The following is a 22,096-nucleotide window of genomic DNA, read 5'->3' as shown; positions in this document are numbered from 1 at the left end:
AGAAAGAACAGGAAAATAATGTAGAAATTGGATAATAGAAGGGCTCTAAAGAAGAAATTACATTCATGAATCCAGTATAACAACATTGTTCTTTGATTGCTTCATATAAGCAGTTCTAGAGGTCTGTAAATGCACAATGCACAGGTACTGCTTCTAAGGTGATTTCTAGGTTTTCAAGTTCGGTGCTTTTTTCTCCCTGCACAACCACCTTTACTGATTTCTTGCTGCCCTGCCTCATTTTTACCTGGAGGCTGTTCTCCAAGGCTGTGATTTCTTGAGAAGGGCTTCCCATAGCACTTATCTTCTCCTGGCAGCATTTTGGACAGCTTTTAAAGTATTCAAAAGTATCACCATGCTTTTCAGAGGGGAAATAAGAACATCCTTCCACAATTGGAAGAGCATTACAGCTAGATTCACTTTTGACCTTAAATGTTCTCAAGCTGGTGTTCAAAGTTGATCTGAATGTCTGCAGCATCTTGACACAAAAACAACTCCCGATGCACAACTGTTGAAGAACTGTGAAATCTTTGGCAATGGTACTTCGAAAATTGGGCTTCAGAAGAAGATAGATAACTGGATTGTAGAGTGTGGAGGATTTTGCAAAAACAGCTGGAACAGCAAAGGCTAATGGAGGAATCTTGTCCATTGACCCAAACGCTGCCCACATGGCAATGACGGCGTAAGGGCTCCAGGCAGCAAAAAAGCCAATGCACACAGCAATACTCAGCTTGCAGAAATAAAAATAAATAAATAAATAAATAAATAAAAAGAAATAAAAAGAGAGAGAGAGAGAAAAAAAAAAAAAGAAAACTGAATTAAAAAACTACATGCATGAGGAAAACAGCATATAGAATATGCATAAAAATAACACCTAATTGATTCCCCTTGTTAAAAGTCTTGTTAAAAGTCTCCCCAAATCTTCCATTATACCTCAGCTGCTCTCCAAATGTATATTTATCTAGCAACCTAACTGTGTGAGACTTGTAACTTTCAGAGTTTAAACACATCAACTCTTACATTTCTCTTCCTTTTCACTGAAGTGCCACAAAAACTTTTTTTACACTAAAAAGGAAACCAAACAAAAGAAAAAGATACATTTCTGAGGAAGCTTTTATATGAATTGCGAAGTCATTTCCATCTACTTTATAATTCATGAGTCATACTGGTTTTCCTGGCTAGAGAATGTCTTCCACAATTTTATTTTTTGTGCTCATCTGGAGCTATATACAGATATCTGACAACAGAAAACCAGACTGATCCTGAAGGTGAATTAAATTCATGAATTTAAATTAACTTCTCTTCCCTCTGCCCCTCCTCCCCCCTCCCCAAATAACTTGTCTTAATAAAATCTGTCAAGAAAGCTTTAATAGACCTTTAAAAAAATCAGTGATCTTTTAGTATAAATTATCACACAGATATGTAAAATGCAAGAATAAATATTTAATCAGTAATAAACATAAACTCTAAGAAATCTAAAGTAAACTGTAAGCATCAGCTTGTACAGGAAAACTAATCTGTAGGGCATCCTTCTAAGCATGATTTTTAATTTTTTATTTTCATTTATAAATGAAGTGCATGCATATTTTAAGGGCAGAAACAAGAATATTCATGCTCCTGTAGAAGTTTCAAAAGTCTGTGTTTGCCAAGAGTATATATTTACAAATAAAGAAGACAGTAGAGAATCTATTCCCTTTAAAGTAATATTCGATCCAAGCAAAGAGAGGAAAAGACATACTGAAAGTACTTTATTTTTCAGCTGCTAATTGTGCCACCTCCCTGAACTGCCTTCTGCAAGTCAGAGTACAGAGCTGCTAACTAGCTTTGTTAACTGAAAATGCAACACTTTTCTCAGTGAGGCTGTCTGTAGGTTCAATGTTGCAAAAATCGTTTGTTGTTTTTTTTTTTTTTTATTTTTATTGTGAGAGATCATGTTGTTGTATTCAAAGTGAGAATGAGAGAGAGATCCTGAGCACTTAACATCAGAGGAAAACACATAAAACTCCTTTATGGCATAGAGATCTACACAAAATGCTATTATTTTCTCCCAAAGTATAATAGTATCACAAACTTTTTATTTTGCAAGAAGAAATGCATGGTGATTGCCAAGAAATATATAACACAAGTTTTATGAGGAATGTCTGTCATGTATAACTGTTTTTACTATTAAGTTAAAATCTGTTTATGAATTTGCATATGTCTCTAGAAAGCCATCTTCTATAACAATAATGGCACTGGATAAATTTCCCATTTATGGGCAACATCCATTGGTTCACCTGAAGTCCAAAGCTACAGTGATTTGGCAGAATTAAGAAGCAAGTTATTTTGGCAGAATGAAACTAGTTAAGAAAAGATGGAAAGAGACAAATCCGCATGATAGTGACCTTAATTTCTCTCTTCCCCTTCCTCCCCCCACTCCCCACCCCCCCTTGCTCTATTTATTTATATCGGCTGAAGATTTGGCTCTACTTGTGGAAAAGCTAATGTCACAGGCATGGGTTTTGTAATCCTAAATTCTCCATGCCCATGTCATTCCAGGCTGAAATGAAGAGCACTTTTTGTGGCAAGCAATGTGCCTTGGCCCTTTAGAATCACGTCAAGAAGAAATGGACGTTAGAATTGACTGGTTCATTTCCCAGATGGCTTATTTTATGTAGCAATTAATCTTTGGGATTGTGATAGGTTTTACTTTGTTCCTGTAAAAAAGTATGTGGCACATAGTTTCAAGGAGCTCTCAGCCTACTTCCTGAGCTGCATCAGTACCATTTTTACAGCAAAAACAGAACATTCATCTTACATAACCTTAGCTATCCAAAACTTATACCCTAGATCTAATCTAGTCAAGGTTCTTTACTATGTCAAAGGAAAGAGAGACATATCTCCAGAAAGAAATTGATATCATCCAAAGATATATGCCTGTAATAGATGTGACAGATTGCTCTAAGGTCCTTGTCATTGACAATTTTGAGGCTGAACTTAATACAACTAACTTTAAGTGAAGTGCAACTTAGCAAAAGGAACTCCCTTTGAGACACTTGAGCATATCAGCTATACATACATGCATGTAAAAAGAGACTTTGTTATTATTATTTATTCTGTCATGTCACATATTGAGAAGTCTAGATTTTAATAGAAAAGCGCTTGGATGACACTTAATATTCTGCCTCTGGTACGAAGTAGGTAGAGTGGGCTAACCAACAATGTCAGCATGAGATGGCAAAGAATGTTGAGATTTTCATAAACATGACAAAAGGGGAGAGTTTTGGTGAGGAATATATGGAGCAACCTTGTGAGCATTGACAGGAAACTCACAAAAGTGACAAACTAAAGGACACCTTCGTGTTCTTGTGAGCAAACAAAACCAACAGCTGAAATACAGAAGTACAACAAAAGATGGAACATTGCATAAACACACTACACCTTCAGAGACATGTCCTTCAGTACAAATTCTTGGAGATATGGTATATTTGTATAACTGTATCATAGCTACTTCTGAGATCTTTCACAGGCAAGATGCAATAGCTAGTTTTCCTAAATGACTAGGAAAAACTATTGAATGCACACCATTGCAGTGAAACTAGAGAGGCAGCCAAACATAAGGAGAGAGCCATAATGCAGAATTTCAATTATCCTTGTATAAACTAAATAATAACACAAAAGCTTTGAAAGGAAAAATATATATATATATTCATATAAGTATGTATGTATGTATGTATGTATGTATGTATGTATGTATTTATTTATTTATTTATTTATTTTTCCACAGGCTTTCACTATAAGGAAAAGAGTACTTGTAAGCATCTCTTTTTTTTTTTCTTTTTTTTTTTTCCCTTCTGGTTCATATTTTAAATTTGCTGGTGACTTCCAAAATACTGTCTTATCTCAATGCACAACACAGTGGCCAAAAGTTACCTAAAAACTTAAATGTCAGAATAGAAACAAAGAGACATTGATTCTGTAATTCAGGCCTCGCTAACCAATTAGAATATGTTAGGAACAAAACTTTACTGCTGTAGCAGTTAGGTTATTTCCAAAGGTGACTTCATTTTAATCAGAAATGTTTGTTCAGAATAAATGATCTGTACAGTCATTCTTAAATTTCATTAACTCACAATGTTTACCTATCAACTCCTTGCACCGAAGAGAACTGTTCATACATGAATATGACTGTCACACTATAAGAAAAGTCAACTACACCATTTCATTGCATCACTCTGTGATTGATCCAATTCTCTTTATGCTATATTTGATGGACAGATGATAGTTCTGGTCTTGGATTTCCTTGGATGTGAAGGTCTGAGGCGTCACTACACAATGAAACTCAGGGAGGACAGCAGGCGTGCTGGACTACAGACAAGCCTTTTCATTATTCCACTCTAGGCCAGAGTCCAGATTTCCTCATTAAAGTGAGCAAGAGACATATTGCCTGATTTTGCCATCAACTTGTAATACACAGCTGCTAAAATTGCAGTAGCAGCAAAATGAGCCTTTGTAGACCGTGAGGAAATCCAACTTGAAGACATGTGGCTCACTGAGGAACAATGTGAAGATGTGACCTAGAAAAATATGTGCAGGCCTCAAATAAAGGTGTAAAAAATATTCTGTTATGGAGGCTATTCCAGGAAATACTAAGCGATTCTTTACAGTTTGTAGAAAGTGTCATCAGTGGTTCACATCATTAACACCTCAGTGTTAATGAGAAGATATTTTAATGAACTATAATCAACTTTCTGTAATATCTTCATTTTATCATGGAAATACAGAGAAAAACAATTTCAGCCCTATGAGCTATCTTTTTATACCTGCACATATCTGTGGACATTTTTCGCTTTTTTTTTATTTATTTATTTTTAATCAAAGTATCTATCAATAGTGTCCTGTTGTGGTTCTGCAGCAGTATGAATAAAAGGTGATGCTCTCTTCTCATGTCTTGAAAGCCAGAATTTTATTTTAATTACTTGTATTATCACTCAGAGATTTCACTGACCAGGAAAATCCTTAATGTCCTATCATACAGGGAGATAAGAAAAATACCTTCACAAGATACATCACATCACCTATACACCCAGGGCCTATTCAGACTAGGATGTTTGAACTATAACTTAGGTGGTTTGGCAAGTATGAATTATTTTGTACAACATACTAATTCTTAAAAATATAAGTGTACAGCAATACACTAATTTTCCAGGGTAAGGAAATAAGTGATTAACCTTGGCTCTGCGTCTTAGTTATGATTCTATCATAGTTTATGAACACAATGATCGCACATAGAAGAATTTTCAAAAATCTTTTTGAAGTTTGCCTTTGAGCATAAGCAAATCCCATAAACAAATACTTTCCAAAAATATCTCCCTAAGAAGCAAATAAACAGAGTTACAGCTGGGAAAATAAATAAATAAATAAATAAATAAATAACAATCCTTTAAATCTGTAAAGCAACCACAAGAACATTTTTCAAATACCAAATATAATGGTAGTTGACACTCCTGAGAAATTAACAGTCAAAAATCTCTCCTGTGATTGAGTTGGAACTTGGGAGAACTTTGTGGTTTGTAAGAACTTAACAACAAAGAATACAAGCTACAGAGCATACATTGCAGGTAAACAGAAGAAGAAAACAGTTGTGCCACACTTGCAGCATGCCATCAGCTTCGCAGTTATCTCTTCAACTGGTGTGTGCCAGTTCAGTCACACAGGTTGGAACAAGGCAGACTGTTGGCACAAGCTAAGGACCTAATTAAGCTATTTCAAAGTCCATGTCTATTGTACTTACTAGGAGAAATCAGCTAGCTGACACTTTTAAGTAAATGATACTTCATGACCTCTTTGGAAGCTAAAGCATTTTCCACAGTTTTATGTCTATTGTATCAAGAAGTTTCCTGATGTAAATTTATGACAAAGCACAGCTAAGACCGTGCTGGGGTAGTACAGAATCAGCTGCTGAGAGTGGGGACTTTCATGGTTAGTAACAACTTCTGCATGCTCCAATTTTTGTTCCAAAAATACCTGTAAGCCTCCATCCAACCAGTGTGAAATAGGATTAGGTTTGTCTAGGGTTTTTATTTCTGTATTTTACAGACAATGGAATGATTCGGGAAGTTATTAATTTCCTTTTCTGGAATGGCAGTAGAGTCCCAGTGATGTATTTACTCCCACTAAGATAAAGGTGATTGAGTCTTACTCTTCACCCGGTACAAAAGATGAAAAGCAATGCCTGAGATGTGAAAATGAAAGTAGTTTCTTACAGGGACCATACCAAAATGTGTGCCATACCTTTAAACACCAGAGAAAACAACAAGCAGGAGTCGCTCAGTGTTGAGAACCTTTCTGAAGCAATCGCAGTCAGCCAGTCACCAGGTTACAAGGAGGCATCCTTTCCTTTCCTCATGTCAGCCTGCCAGGAATACAGATTTGCTACGTGTTCCCATGTAATAATGGGAAACTATGCAAATGTATAAATCTTTCACAGCTTCTCTCTTAGGATTACTGAAACAGATTTCCAGGCTTGCCCTTATTCTTGTACAAGAACCAGCACGAAATGTACTATTCTCATCATTTTTTGCTCTCAGATTTCCCTTAACAAACTCACCAAGGTAATTTGCATTAACATACACATATTTTAAATCATTATTGATTATAATTAGAGATAAAGTACATGAAGAATGGAAGCACATGCATCACAGAATGTCTCTGTGTATATGTTCAATTACAAGTGTGAAGCATTGTTTCAGAGTTATGGTCCAAGCAGGTTTCTAGTAAATCATTTTGACTGAAAGGATTTTAAAAGCCTTGTAAGTAGTCCTAGTATGACTTGGTCAGCCATGTTCAAAAAAGACAAGCATATTATATGCTTCAACAGCATTTTGTAAAAATGAATCAACAAGTAGCCATCTGGTCCTCAGTGCTGCAAGTCTGAATCATTGTCCGTCTTTCTCAGAGAGCTTTCACAAGTTGGGTCCAGTTTGTTCTGACCAATAGAAGCATATATGAAGCACAGGTACTGCAAAAGTGCCATCAGTGAATGTTACCCGGAGCCTCATGCATTTTTGTTTCCCAAGGAAGAGTTTCAGCAGGCCAAACTGCTTGTGTTATATAAGATGAAATCTAGAAATCTTGTGAATTGAGGGAGTTTTCAAAATTGTCATTTCAGTCCAAACTGCAGTCCACTATCCCAGATTTAAACAGAAGCCAGAAGTCTCAGTGAGCAATTTATGCCCCTAATAAGGCAAATAGATTTGCCACTGCAGACACTGAGCAGAGAAATTAAGATCTATAATCACTAGAACCTGCAAAGTTCATACTACATATGGTGCATACTACATATGGTCCATACTACATATGGTATCAGCATAAGAAAAGTCAAATTTTTCATTGTCATTCACTTGCTAACAGACGGCAGCAAAAGGAGCATTGCAGACTTGAGGACAGGATGTGGTACTATCATGGAAGGGGTGACCACAGCTATGCAGACTTAAAGTGCTGCACAGTGCTACTCAGCTAGGAGCAGTGTAGCAGGTTGAGAAGAAAACTCCCAAAGCCCCTTTCCAGTACTCCAGCTGTCTTAGAAAAGGGGCTGCACCTAACTGGTAATACACAATAGTGGGAGATGCTGGACACTAGGTCGAGTTTTTTTAGTCTCATTGGCTATCAGACTAAACTGTTAAATGACATAAGATTGGGGATCGTTGTCTGGATCAGACACAAACTGGTCACATCCACACTGCATGGTGCTCAGACTTGGTACTCAACAACATTTGTGGTGCCTTGGTGAAGTATGGCATCATTTCTGGGGCTTGGGGTACATTTTTTTAGTTCAGTGTTTTTATTGCATGAAACAAAGTATTTGTTGCATTTGTTTTCCTCCCTGTGAATCATACTTGATCCACTATCATTTGTCTTCTCTGTAGAAACTTTTGCTTACTTTGGCATCCAAATTCCCTCACATTTGAAAAACAGACAAGAATATTTGCAGAAAGTTCTTAGTTTTTCTCAATTTATTTCCAAGGCATCAGTATTGCAGCAAAGACCTACAGGATTTCTAGTTCTCAGTAGCTGCGAAAAAGGAGCAATGGGCTCTAGGAAGGTAATTAAATAAGGCTATGTCAAAGCCAATAAAATGATACTTTCTTCTTTCCTTTCATTTTTAAAGTAATTGCTATGGGTGAAATTATTCTCCTGAGAATAAGAAGTTTTTCCTGCAAATTGTTTCTGACAGGGTAACTGCAACTATTTTCAGAGTCTGTGAGACTTTGTCTAAATGCATGCTTATAAGCAGCAAATTAATTCCTCTGATTCATTTTTTTTTTATGCTTCAAGGGAGACTATTACAACTTCTACTTTGTTTTTCTGCAAAATAATAAGCCACTGAGCCAATGCACTGCTAAAATAAAGGAAGCAGCAAAAGAAATTAGAAATTCACAAACTAAGCTTTGAAAAATCATGTCATGCGTTTTCCTCCTCCCTTCAGCCAACAAAGCACAAAAGAGTAAAAAACTGTAAACAGTAAAATGCTGTTACAGTACCATGATTTGGAAAGAAAAAAAAACACACACACACACACCTGATTTATATTGGAGTCTTCTCCAAAACAAGTCAACAGACCTCTTTCCAATGATTACCCTGCTCACAAGACCTGGGAGCAGACCCTTACCAGCATGATTTTTAAGCAATCTAGCATTATTATGTCCACCTATTATTTTGTACTTAGTGATTTAAAGATCTGCTCAACTTAACGTTGATGAGTTGTGCAATACTCATGAAGGTAAATCTTCAACTCTCTTGCTGAAAAAAATGGCAAATATATATATATTAATTTTATCTAATTCCTACTGCTGAAAATTTTTGGTAGCTGTCTTTTTCTGTCTTTTTTTTTTCCCCGAGTCCTGTGGTTAGCACACAGATTACAAAAAGTATACATAAATGTATATGTCCTCTCTTGTACTCATGCACTAACACATGTTGCCTGAAGCTCTAAGTAGAAATGATGTGATAACATGGCATAAACATTTTATTTAAAAAGTGTACAGTACCGCATCATCAGTGAAATCTATAGTCCTTGCCTCATGGACTAACTTGACCATCATGTACATAGATAGTTATATGTATCCTTATGAATGACACACAACAATAAACACGGTTTCTACTTGCCCTGCCCTAGGACCACCTAAAGCACAAGAGTGAGGAAGATCTGTCTCCCTCAGAGGGGAATTCCAGTTCTAGATTTAGGGCCGGATCTCCTCATGGCTGTTTACATCCACAGAGCTTATCCAAACCTGGATTCTGCTCTTCCTTGTATCCTCAGCACAACTTTTTCTATGGTTCATGAATTGCAAAAGTGAAGTTCAGTTCATGGTCAGAATCCACAGGTATGCATGCATACACACTGGACAAAATCTCAGCAGGCATCAATGACCCATGTGAGCCAATCTGTCCCTAGAGTGTCCAGCATCCCCTCCCATGCATTCAAGTGCCAGGGGTAGTTCCAGTATCTCACTGGATCTCACAAGTGTATCTCAGACCAGAGACCTGTACAAACTGTTAATACAGATTTATTTTCAGAACTGAAGGAGCACCTAGTGCAATTGTGAAAGCTGGGAATTAAGCCTTCTCATTGATCCACGTCACAGATGACAAGAGAAAAATATAAATATATCATTAGCTTTCCTATTGCTTGATATTTTTACATTTTTTATTTTGATACTGTAGTTTAAATCTCTTTTTTGAAGGTCACTTTACGTCAAATTATAGAAAGCAGTACTGAGAGGTCATGATTCTATTCCTTTAGTGTCCCCCTAGAATACCAGAGAGTGGTGCACCTCAGAGCAAGATCTAATAAACACTGTGCCATATAGAAACCACTGCTACTACAAAGTTTCTAAGAAGCACAGTCACTACAGTAATGCATGAGCAGGACTAGGATGCTACTCCCCTGAGCCAACCGGCTTGGTTGGCATGCAGCATGATGGAGGAAATGCCTCTCAACCCTTGAGCTATCACTTCATCACCTCAGATTGGCCAGCTCTTTTACCAGCCTCTGCCAAGATGCTGCCTGCTCCACACAGTGATAAATAGTGATGAAGGCAGACTCTTGCAGATCACCTGTCCCCCCTGGTGACAGAATTTATGTTAGGGTCAGGTAGCATGGACCCTGAACTCAGCCTCTGGGTCCTCGAAGACTGCAAGTGTCACACACAGTCTCACAGACCAGCCTATGGCTAGGTTCCTTTTTTTATTCAAAAGCCTACAAGAGCAGAAGCCTACAGTAGAAAATTGGAGACTGTCTCTCTGTGCAAACTTTGCTGAGCATTCAGAAAATGTAAGTATATTATACCAGAGCCTGGAGACAGAAGTATGAAAAAAAAAATGCAGAAGCTAATACCAGGCAAAGCAAGAGAGGTTCCTGAATTTGAGTCTTGTGCTGTGACTGCCCTGATGGTCTTGGTTTGGTATTTTAACCTTGCTTAGTTCTCATCAGTATATTGGCCATAATTTCCCATCTGGCAGAATTTTACTGTACATAGGAATCATAAAAGTAGCCAACTAAACACTCTGCAGTTTGGCAATATATTGACCTGTAAAGCTAAGGTATATTGCAATTGTATCTTCAAAATATTCCAAAGTAATGATAGCAAAGTCTGGAAAGCAACTGACAAGAACAGCCCATACTATTATTTGTACACTAAGAGGAAGAGATTTAACGTGTTATTCATCAAGCTGTAACAGACATTTGATGAACTAGAGATGACTACAGAGTATCTCACACCCTTGATCTGTCCTCTTTTATTTCAGTAAAATTTTTGCACACTTAAAACAAATGATATATATATATTATATATATATATTTGTACAAGATGCCTGGCAGCTTTGTAGGACATGGACATCTGTAGAGCCTAGGGTTTTACTGGTCACTATAAATGAAGTAGTCGAAGGAGAGCACATAAAAATGAAGCCAACTTTTCCTGAGAGGTCTAAAGCATTACAGAGGAGTTGTTTTTTTTTTTTTTTTTTTTTTTTTGTTTTGTTTTGTTTTTCTATTATTTGAACCATGCTTACACAGGAATCTAAAATACTTTTTTTTTTTTCAGTTTGCACTATTAATTATAAATTCTTATGCTAATAAAAGACAATCATAAATGTGATTGTCTATGTTACAGTAACAGAATCTCAATTTCACCTTCTCTCTAAATGAAATGTCTGCATTCTGCCATAGCAAGCCTTGGCAGTAAGGCACATTCAACACGTATTTTATAGGTAAACCAGATTCTTCTACACTTGTTGAAAAGCTGATTGCCTCCAGCTCAAATCAATATATGCTATACAGCCTATAATATAAGCAACTGTAAATTTAAAACTAAGGCTGTTTGTGCCTTCATAGAGATTATATCCCTTCACACAAGCAAAGCCAACATTTCGAAATAGCACAATGACCACTAATCCCCAAATGGCTTTGAAATGCCTACAGTAAATTGCCATATTGCTGTACTGTACAACTAAAGCATCCACTTAAGGTGGACAATATCAAGAGAGGCAATGAACACCTGTAACTCTTCTATATATTCAGGAGTATATTACGCACTACAATGAAGTATTCAGGGTTGGGATCTTACATCCTAAACTGTAGGGCTTCTTTGAGGAGCAACCTTTTTCCAATTTTTATTTCTGTATTATTTCCCATTATGTCTATAGGTCTTTGCACCTGTAACTAGCCACAGCTTTCAAGATTGCTTGTAGCCATGGCTATACAATAATTTCGATTTCAGAGGAGTGTAAAAAAACTCCATTAATTTTGGAGGTACTTTTTTTTTTATTAATTTAACAACAACAAAAACAACAAAAAGATTTTAAAAAAGCACTGTGTCCCTGCATTGTAGAAGAGCAATTTAAGCCCAGGTAACATCCACAATGTTAGACTTGCCTTGTTTCTATGCAAATCATTGCATTTTATGCTGAGAATAAAATTAAATACCCTATTTCCACAACAAGCAATTTTAGAAAAGAGATGTGAACTATACAGCTTTCTCCTATTCAGCCAAATGATCCTTCAGTGTTTTAAGCCATGTACTTCAGAGCTATCACAAATCACAAACGCAAAGAAAGACAAGTTAAAGACCATAAAATTTGTTCAAAGTCATACACAAAGTCTGAACAAAAAACAATTTCCCAGGACAAAGGTTTACTCCACTATAACTTTAATTTCAATGTACTGCATTAAAATTAAATTCAGAGATATTTCAACAAATATTTGATGAAATGTTGAGTTACGTGCATGGTGGTTTTGCTCCTTCAATGTCTAGGAAGAATTAGGGTATGTTTCTGAAAATTGTTAAATCCCAAGGAATTCCTGGAGAAAAGGCAGTTTTCTACATCTCTGCTTACATTCAAAACATTTATCTGTCTTACGTACATGCCCAGAGCATGTTTTCTTCAGAAGCTAGCAAACCCATACAGTTGTGAACAAATTAGATGAGAACAGCATTTTCAGTATGCGTTATAATTGATTTTTATGGAACTCTATAATAATAAAAGCAATTTCAGTAGTTAGTCAACCTTGTAAACTCAGAAACACAAAAACACAGATAGCACTGTACTGATCCCATTATGTTTTCTAAAAATTTTGCTTTTGTCATTCTATAGTAGCTCAGAAAAAAAAAAAAAAAAAGAAAAAAAAAAAAGCCCTACGGACAGTACGGACAGATCTTTTAACAATGAAAGTAGATTAGTAATAATGAATGTTATCTGTATTTTATTGTTATTTCTTATAAAAATATTCAATTACTACTAAAAAAAAATGAAATGGACCTAAAATTAATGCTATGACCTAGTTATGTTAGTATGGTTTAGGAAAGTGATAGCTGCTTAGTGTACAGGGTAATACAAATTAAAACAAACTGTAGGAACCTGCAATATAAGGGGAACCTGCGTCAATTACTTAGAGTCTCGAGGCATAGGAAGCTGCCAAGCTTTTGGAATCATATTTCCTTGCTTAGATGGACTCTAAGTGTCTAAGTCCTGTTTTAAATGCCCACGTCATTTTCTGAATTTAGGTTTTTAAGACTGAAACAATGCCCAAGCCCTTCTGTTGAAGCCAGATCAGACTGCAGAGGTCAGATGCCACCAGGACTCCTGTTACAGTGCCCTGATTTCAGAGCAGAATGGTTAAGGCCAGAGGAAAAGTGGGCTTTAAGTCATCTCTAATTTAATAGTAATTTAATTTGGTAAGCTATACCAAATTTACTGTTTAAATGCAGCAGAAAGAACTACAATTCAACAAATAATCATTCCAAGTAGACCACAACATTGAAATGTTTGGTGTGACTACAGTCATCAAATAGAACAAGGCATGAAAGGTCCTTAACTAAAAGTTAAAGAATTAAAGGATAATATACTGTAGTCAAATGAAAGATGTAAGAATATTAATGTCTACTGAATTCAGACGTGGGGCAGAGATATACTTAAGAGTTTTAACTGGGAAATGTTCCATCTGAGGTTTAGGAACTAAGGAACAGTTAAGACATGGACATACTCTTTCATCCTTAAACTGCTTGGATTGAATAAAATATTTAGGTTGTAGAGAGTAGGTAGGAGGATAGTATTTCCCACAGTGATGGGAAAAAACATGATACTCAAGATGTCTAGTGTAGCTCTTCTGTATCTGGTAATCTGAAGAGTGATATCGGAGAGCGACCAAGCTTTTTGATTTGGAACAGAGAAAGCAAAGCATTTATACAGAAGATTTGTGATATATTTAATTGTATTTGCAGATGAGAGCATCCATATTCCTGAAGAGAGAAATGAAAAGGACCAATGATTCGAAGCAGAAAGTTGAAGTTGATGAGGAAGATATTTGATGAGAAAGATAAACAAATAATTAGAGAAAAGAGAGAAGGATTCATTGAAATAAAGAAAAAAAGATTTTCTCAGTGGAGATAATTAAGAGTCAAGTTATATTCATATATATCACATATATATAAGAAGCTATGTTCAAGAGGTATATTATCTAATGACTGAAGCACTCCTAACTAAGGTCTGCTGCAAAGTTCGTCTTATATTTCGGTATATTAAAAAAATATATATAAAAATAAATAAAATAAATAAAGATATTTTCATGGAAAGGAGGGGGATGTAGTTTAGCAGCAAGAACCAATTTTCACAACAAATTGTGTAGCCACAGGACTAATTTTACTAAGTAAGTCAGTAAAACACTAACCTGAAAAGGTTTCGGTTCAAAAAGTATTTACAGAGATGCACTTATCTGTTGTTTTTTTTTTTTTGTTTGTTTGTTTTGTTTTGTTTTGTTGTCCTGTTTTAAGTTAAGTACAAGCAAATTTGATTTCCAAGTCATTTTTAAAAACCTTTAATGATATAAACTTCAGCCTGGATCCCCTCAGATGTCTGTAGCTGGGCAAACAGAATTCAGTCACTCAATGTGACTGTCAAAATGTCTTTCATAAGCAATGATTCCTGAGGCTCAAATTCACTTCTACATAGGGCTCCAACTTTGAACCTTCCTTTTGATCAAAGATTGCCAGGCTTTTACTGAATGGCACTAGGAGATGCACACTTTGCCATCAACAGCACCTCAATGAGTTCCTCCTGACATTCATTTTTACAGCATAAATACATATTTTTCTTTGTGAAATGCCTTTTAGAATGTGTACTATACATGGAACTGGCTGTTTTTAAAGGTTTCAGAAAATAAGCTCAAAGGAGATGTTGAATAGTAGAAGTTAAGAGAATCACACAGAATCACAGAATTTCTAGGTTGGAAGAGACCTCAAGATCATCGAGTCCAACCTCTGACCTAACGCTAGCAGTCCCCACTAAACCATATCCCTAAGCTCTACATCTAAACGTCTTTTGAAGACTTCCAGGGATGGTGACTCCACCACTTCCCTGGGCAGCCCGTTCCAGTGTCTAACAACCCTTTCAGTAAAGAAGTTCTTCCTAACATCCAGCCTAAAGAAATATGATGATAAAGGATCTCATGAACATGAAGAAATGAAAACATTTTTGGAATAACAAAAAGATAACCTGAACACCAAGATACTTACCAGAGACTCACTGTTAAGAAATATTTCCAAAACCTGTCACTGGCATCTAAAAAGCATCTTTATGTTATAAAATATTTATATTTTCACTTCATGTTCAAAATTTTTACTCTAATTTCTACAATGTCTTGAAAGGTGCTGCCCAATTTTGGCAAAAACATTTTGCCAAAGACTTTCCAAATACCAAATACTTGCCAAAACAGCTTGCCAAATACCTTGGCAGTAATAGTTTGCACATTGTTCATCCTGGTGGGGCCAGAGACGTGCTGCTCCACTGCTCTCCTGGATCCTTTCACAGTTATCAGAATGAGTGAGTAGGAAGTGATAATTACTCCACAAGGGAGAATAAAACAGAAAACAAAGAGAACGACAGTGTAAGACATGGATATGACGTCTACGTTGGTGGAACGCCAGTCAATGCAGCAAGCTGTGCCGTATGGCTCCTCTCCATACTCTCCCCAGTGAGCAAGGGGTGAACAGGCAAAAATTGCTGCATAGGTCCAAGCACAAGCTATCAAGATTTGTCCATGTTCTCTCCTGAACCTGTTTCCTGAAAGACACAAAATAATCAGGGAAGACCATCACATAGGGATGCTGTAAGCTCCAGTTAACAATTGGAACAGTTCAAAAGTTTATTAATAGGCCTCTTGTATTGCACACTGGAAGTTTGTTTTTTTGTTCTCTTTTTATTTTTTCCTGAGAATAACTCTCTATAACCTTCTAGAGATTTGCTTCTTAAAATATTGTCTTCAAAGCAACTTAACTACATCCAGGCAACTGATATGCTGAATTCACCAGTCATTACACTGAAAAATGTTTCGTTCCTCTTGAAATCAAGCAAGATACTAGGATATTTGGTTTTTGTTGTTGTTTGTTCATTTTTGGTTTTGTTTTCTTTTGTTTTAAACACAAATTGTAAGCATTTTGATGATTGTAAAGTTTTTTTGCTCTGAGAAGATTAGCACTCAGTATAGCAGAGCCTTTTTCTGCAAGTAGAGCTCACATAGACTGTGTTGAGCACCGAAAAATGCATAATCACAAGACAACAAAACCAAGCCTATGACATATGTTTTGGTATTTTGTTGGGCACAACTTTCAAAGTAGTTCTAGGCTAAAGAACACATAAAAGGGGGGATTCTTTACAAGTACACATCAGTATTTTTTTTTTAATTTTTTTTTTTAATAGGGAAGCAGGAAAAAGGAACAACAACAAAATCCATACAACAGTAGTTCAGGGAAGAAAAAAAAAAAAACAACTCAGAGGAAACATATTTATTTCCTGACTTAGAGATAAGATTATTAGTAATGCCTAATCCTGGAAAAAGAAAAAATTTGTTTTTCCTATAATAAGAAATATTAAAGGTTTGGCTGGATGTAAAACCTCTTCTATAAAAACATACTAGGATATGCAACCCAGAAATGGTAGTCTATGTTCACATGAAAAAAATAAAATCTAAGACAGAAACAGTAGCTTACCATAAGCTGGAAAACAAATTTTGAGGCAGCACACGATGCTCAGTAGAGTCAGTGTTGAGAGACTGCAGATCCCAAACAGTACCCCACAAAATGCATAGAACAAGCAAATGTGTTTCCCATACAACCACCTGGTAAATAACCAAGAAAATTAATACTTTGATGATATCTCTTTCTTAAATGTAATACTACATGGTAGAAGTATATATACTTGTAGCCTTAAAAATAATAATAAACTTTATGACCAAACTACTTGTTGCAAAATGATCAACTACAGAAGAGATACTCAGTGGAAAGGACAGCCAGTAAAGTAGTCATGTCCTTTTATTGTTATGATTCTTGTTTGATCCTTTTTATTTTTTTTAAACAAAGCAATGATAATGTTTAATGATAAACATTTTGAAAAAAAAAAATCAAAATGCTTCTTTACTGTGAGGGTGACAGAGCAGGGGAACAGGTTGCCCGGAGATGTTGACTCTCCTTCTCTGGAGATATTCAGAACCCACTTGGATGCCATCCTGCACAACATGATCCTGCTCAGCAGAGGGATTGGACTAGATGATCTTCAGAGGTCCCTTCCAACCCTGCCCATTCTGTGTGACTCTGTGATTCTTATCACTAGTAGGCCAAGGTCATAAATTAATACTCTTTACTATTATCTCCACTAACTTTAGGTGTTTTTTGAAAGCTAAATTTCATCAAAATCAACAGATTCTCTTGTGAATGTTCTCCAGAGGAATAGAAATTTCACAGAATCACAGAATTTCTAGGTTGGAAGAGACCTCAAGATCATCCAGTCCAATCTCTGACCTAATGCTGACACTCCCCACTAAACCATATCCCTAAGCTCTACATCTAAACATCTTTTAAAGACTTCCAGGGATGGTGACTCCACCACTTCCCTGGGCAGCCTGTTCCAATGCCTCACAACCCTTTCGGTAAAGAAGTTCTTCCTAACATCTAACCTAAAACTCCCCTGGCTCAACTTAAGCCCATTCCCCCTCGTCCTGTCACCAGGCATGTGGGAGAACAGACCAACCCCCACCTCACTACAGCCTCCCTTGAGGTACCTATAGAGAGGGATAAGGTTGCCCCTGAGCCTCCTCTTCTCCAGGCTGAACAAGCCCAGCTCCCTCAGCCGCTCCTCATAGGACTTGTTCTCCAGGCCCCTCACCAGCTTCATCGCCCTTCTCTAGACCCGCTCAAGCACCTCCATGTCCTTGTTGTAGCAAGGGGCCCAAAACTGAACACAGTACTCGAGGTGCGGCCTCACCAGAGCCGAGTACAGGGGGACGATCACCTCCCTAGCCCTGCTGGTCACACTGTTTCTGATAGAAGCCAGGATGCCGTTGGCCTTCTTGGCCACCTGGGCACACTGCTGGCTCATATTCAGCCGACTATCCACCATCACTCCCAGGTCCTTCTCTGCCTGGCAGCTCGCCAACCACTCATCTCCCAGCCTGTAGCTCTGCTTGGGGTTATTGAGACCCAGGTGCAGGACCCGGCACTTGGCCTTGTTGAACTTCATGCAGTTGACCTCAGCCCATCGCTGCAGCCTATCCAGATCCTCCTGCAGAGCTTTCCTACCCTCAAGCAGATCGACACACGCACCTAACTTGGTGTCATCTGCAAACTTACTGAGGGTGCACTCAATGCCCTCGTCCAGATAATCGATGAAGATATTAAAGAGGACCGGCCCCAGCACCGAGCCCTGGGGGACTCCACTAGTGACTGGCCTCCAACTGGACTTGACTCCATTTACCACGACTCTTTGGGCCCGGCTATCCAGCCAGTTTCTAACCCAACGAAGCGTGCGCCAGTCCAAGCCAAGAGCAGCCAGTTTCTTGAGGAGAATGCTGTGGGAGACGGTGTCAAAAGCCTTGCTGAAGTCAAGGTAGACCACATCCACAGCCTTTCCCTCATCCACCCAGCGCGTCACTTTGTCATAGAAGGAGATCAGGTTCGTCAAGCAGGATCTGCCTTTCATAAACCCATGCTGACTGGGCCTGATCGCCTGCTTGCCCTGCAAGTGCTGCGTGATGACTCTCAGGAGGATCTGCTCCATGAGCTTCCCTGGTACTGAGGTCAAACTGACAGGCCTGTAGTTTCCTGGGTCTGCCCTCCGGCCCTTCTTGTAGATGGGCATCACATTTGCTAGCCGCCAGTCGATTGGGACCTCCCCCAATAGCCAGGACTGCTGATAAATTGAACTGAATTTGAACTGAATCTATGCCTCCTCACTTTCTATTCAGACACATGCATGATTTGCAGTAGCAGTTGTCAAAAGTCACATTCTAGATTTTGAAGACATAGTATTAATTAGTCAGAAATACCAAACTTTAAAGAAGATTAAAAAGAAAAGAAGGGAAAAAAAAAAATGTTTCTCAGTGATTATAGGTTGAACTCATGTAAGTGGACAGAATTGGTAAAGGAATGAAAGAGTTCTAAATTCAGAGTGTTGACTTAAAAAATAATCCAGAATATTAAATTTCTCTTTGCCATTGTTACTACTACTTTTGGGGATCATCAGTAAATTCAAGAATTCAGGGTTTTCTTTTTATGCTACTAAGTTTTACTGCCTAACTTTAAATAAATAAATAAATAAATACATAAAAATAAAAATAAAAATAAAAATAAAAATAAAAATAAAAATAAAAATAAAAATAAAAATAAAAAATCACCATCATTCTGCCCATGAAGAATAAATGCAGTAGTTAGTGGAACAAACAGTGGGTGTTTGGAAAATCTCATCCCTGCAGAAATCAAGATGATAGTAACCTCAAATAGACATGAATGCTAATTAATACCAGCAGTCTATAAAGTTGCTGTTACATAGCATACTCCTCTCAGTCCTTCTAATTATTTCCCACTGTTATGACAAGAAAAGTGGCAGAGTAATTCAGTCTTCACAACTGACACAGACCTCCAGAGCTTGCAGATGATGTTAAATATCATGTGCATAGTGAACAAACCTGTGTGAAAGGCTGGAGGTTACAGCTAGAGGGTACAATGTCAGAGTCATACCAAGGTCACTGATGGAAAGGTTAATAATGAAGTATTCTGCTGGTTTCAACAAATTCTTTTTCTTGTAGGAGACATATAGGAGAATACTGTTCCCACACAAAGAGCATATTCCTGCAGAGAAACACACAATATGAAAAACCATTTACTTTTAGCCATCTTTTTTTTTTTTCTTGCCCTAGAATAACGTGTTACGATCATGGTAACATTTATCAGATAAACTTGTCTCTTTTTATATTTGTGATTTTTTTTCTTCTTTATATTATTATTATTATTATCATTATTTTTCATATTACATTATATTATATTATATAGTAGTAGTAGTAGCAGTAGTAGTAGTAGTAGTAGTAATCATCATCATCATCATCACTATAATCATCATCATCATGGTTGCCTCAGAGAAGAAAAAATCCAGTGAAGGTTCTTTTTTCCTGTTAGGACATTCCACCACCTTCTGAAGCACCAGCCATCAGCTTTGCTTAGCCAGGGTGGCCATTGTTGTCCAAGTGCCAATGTTGCCTTTCCTTTCCTCTGACTTACAGTTATAGTGACCGATACCATTAGGATTGGACCTGATTTTTTTTCCTCAGTCAGACCGAGACTAGGGAGGAGATACCAGCATAACTCATTTCCCAGAAATCTCACTTTTTAATGCATTGACTATGGATGTCGGCTATAACCCTGATTTTTCTGGCACTTTTCCCATAAAGTGTAGTCACTTTATGACTACAGCTTTTGGTGTTATGCTTCAGGTATTATAAGGAGTTAGGATATGCTGTTTTGTGATTTGCAATGATACGTGGAAAAAGACAATCTCTTGTTTAGACTTAATGATGACTTTATGGATGCCAAGAACTGCCAGGGCCTTGAAATCTAGCATTCCTGTCCAGCTTTATCTTCCTATAATATTAATTAAAGTTTTTGTTCTTAACACAAAACACAGGCTAAAACTTTTTAATGATGTTACCGTATTATCTTTTCTCCTTTCATGAAAACATAGAAGTTCATCTTTGTTGGAAACAAACTTGACCTTTAATGTTGCTTCATTCTCATCAAACACTGACAAACAGTCACCACCAAACACAGTATCATTATCATACTTACCAAATACCATATAACATATGCCAACAACAATATCAGCTTCTTCAGTTATTTTGGACTGGAATGTTGAATTAGAAAAAAATGGGCCCATCTGGAAAAAAAAAAAAAAAGAAAAAAAAAGTATTAAAAATTAAATATCTAAGCAGGTACCTGCAAGCTCTCTACAGGGATACAAGATGTTCTTTGAGGGAAAGATGGGGAGAATTTACTTTTATTTTTTGAATTAGGAGTTAATTTATCTGAATACAGGGTGTGAAGACAGAGCCAGGTTCTTTTCAGTGGTTCCCTGTGAACATGCCAGAGGCAATGGGCACAAACTGCCCATATTGCTCAGCTTTCCCTAGCAAATTCTTTGGTGAAGACATTTACACTAATTAAAAAGAGCTTCTGCCAACTGTCTTTATATTGGTCTTAGCTGAGTTACTTGCGTAACTCAGAAAAATGCCAGAATTACCATTTATTGTCATCTGCCATTCTTTTATTCAAGGAGTCTGCTATGGGGCCTGCCCTGTGACCCAGTCCAGACCTTACTGTCCATATGAAGAACAGCAGTACCAAAGTAAGGACACTAACTGCTTATATTGCAATACTTAACCTCATAGATGCACTCACACAAAGGGTTTAACACATCATCTAATTCAAGGGAGAATACCTAAGTTGAAGTTTTCTCCTAGAACTATCAATAAATAAAAAGTCGATCAGACGTAAATCTTTTGTTGGTTTGTTTTTCCTTTCTCACAGATGCCATTGCTGTATTATTTTAGGAGTATTGGAGAGATTATCTGGAGCTGTTCTTGGCAAATTGAAGTTATTACAAAAATATGACAATGAAAGTTCAACAAAATCTTCTAAACATATTCACAAACCTTTGTCTAATAATGATACATTTCCACTGCTGGTCACATCTCACTTTCTCTGCGCTCCCATTGAGTTTCTTGTTTCAAAAAGAAAGTCTGTTTTTTTGTGTGATCACTGCAACCAGCCACACTCTTTCAACACACACTCAGCACAACAGCTCCCAGTGAAGTAGGAAGCACAGCTTTAGGCCTTTGGCTTGAGGGTATGAAAAAAGTCAAAGAAAAAAGCATCTGGAGACATGAAGTCACCTTAGAAAACAATACAGCATCTAATTCACACAGCTCTACAACCCTCCGATTCTTACTTAACCAGTGTATATCCACATTAAATAATGATCTCATAGCTACATTACATTATTCCAGTGTAATAAAGCTGATTACCTAAATTCATCATGTCCACCTTCCCATAGGCTGCTTATTCTCTCAGTGGTCTATCAATCCCTATTTCCTCAGTTGCTAAATCCAGGACACCACTACGGAAACCAAAGGGTCTACATGTTTGTTCACCAGAAGTTCCATCAGAAGGAATTTTAAGCCTACTGCATAACAGCAATAATGTTTATACTCTAATTCTTTTCTCAATATTTCTTTTATTCATTA

The 22,096-nt window shown here is 37.1% G+C and overlaps 1 protein-coding gene across 1 annotated transcript; it reads right to left on the bottom strand.

Moving 5' to 3' along the window:
* Nucleotides 1-115: 115 nt before the first annotated feature.
* LOC311222498 (opsin-5-like) lies at nt 116-20,730 on the bottom strand (the record flags this gene model as incomplete). The annotated part of the gene is made up of 5 exons (XM_084306816.1): nt 116-727; nt 15,260-15,594; nt 16,521-16,648; nt 19,490-19,652; nt 20,643-20,730. 5 exons carry the CDS (start codon nt 20,728-20,730, stop codon nt 116-118), a joined length of 1,326 nt encoding a protein of 441 aa, XP_084162942.1.
* Nucleotides 20,731-22,096: the final 1,366 nt, after the last annotated feature.

The sequence above is a fragment of the Netta rufina genome, assembly GCF_964035555.1.
Source record: "Netta rufina genome assembly, chromosome: 2".
Taxonomy (NCBI): Eukaryota; Metazoa; Chordata; class Aves; order Anseriformes; family Anatidae; genus Netta; species Netta rufina.
This window is presented reverse-complemented; position numbering and strand designations above follow the sequence as displayed.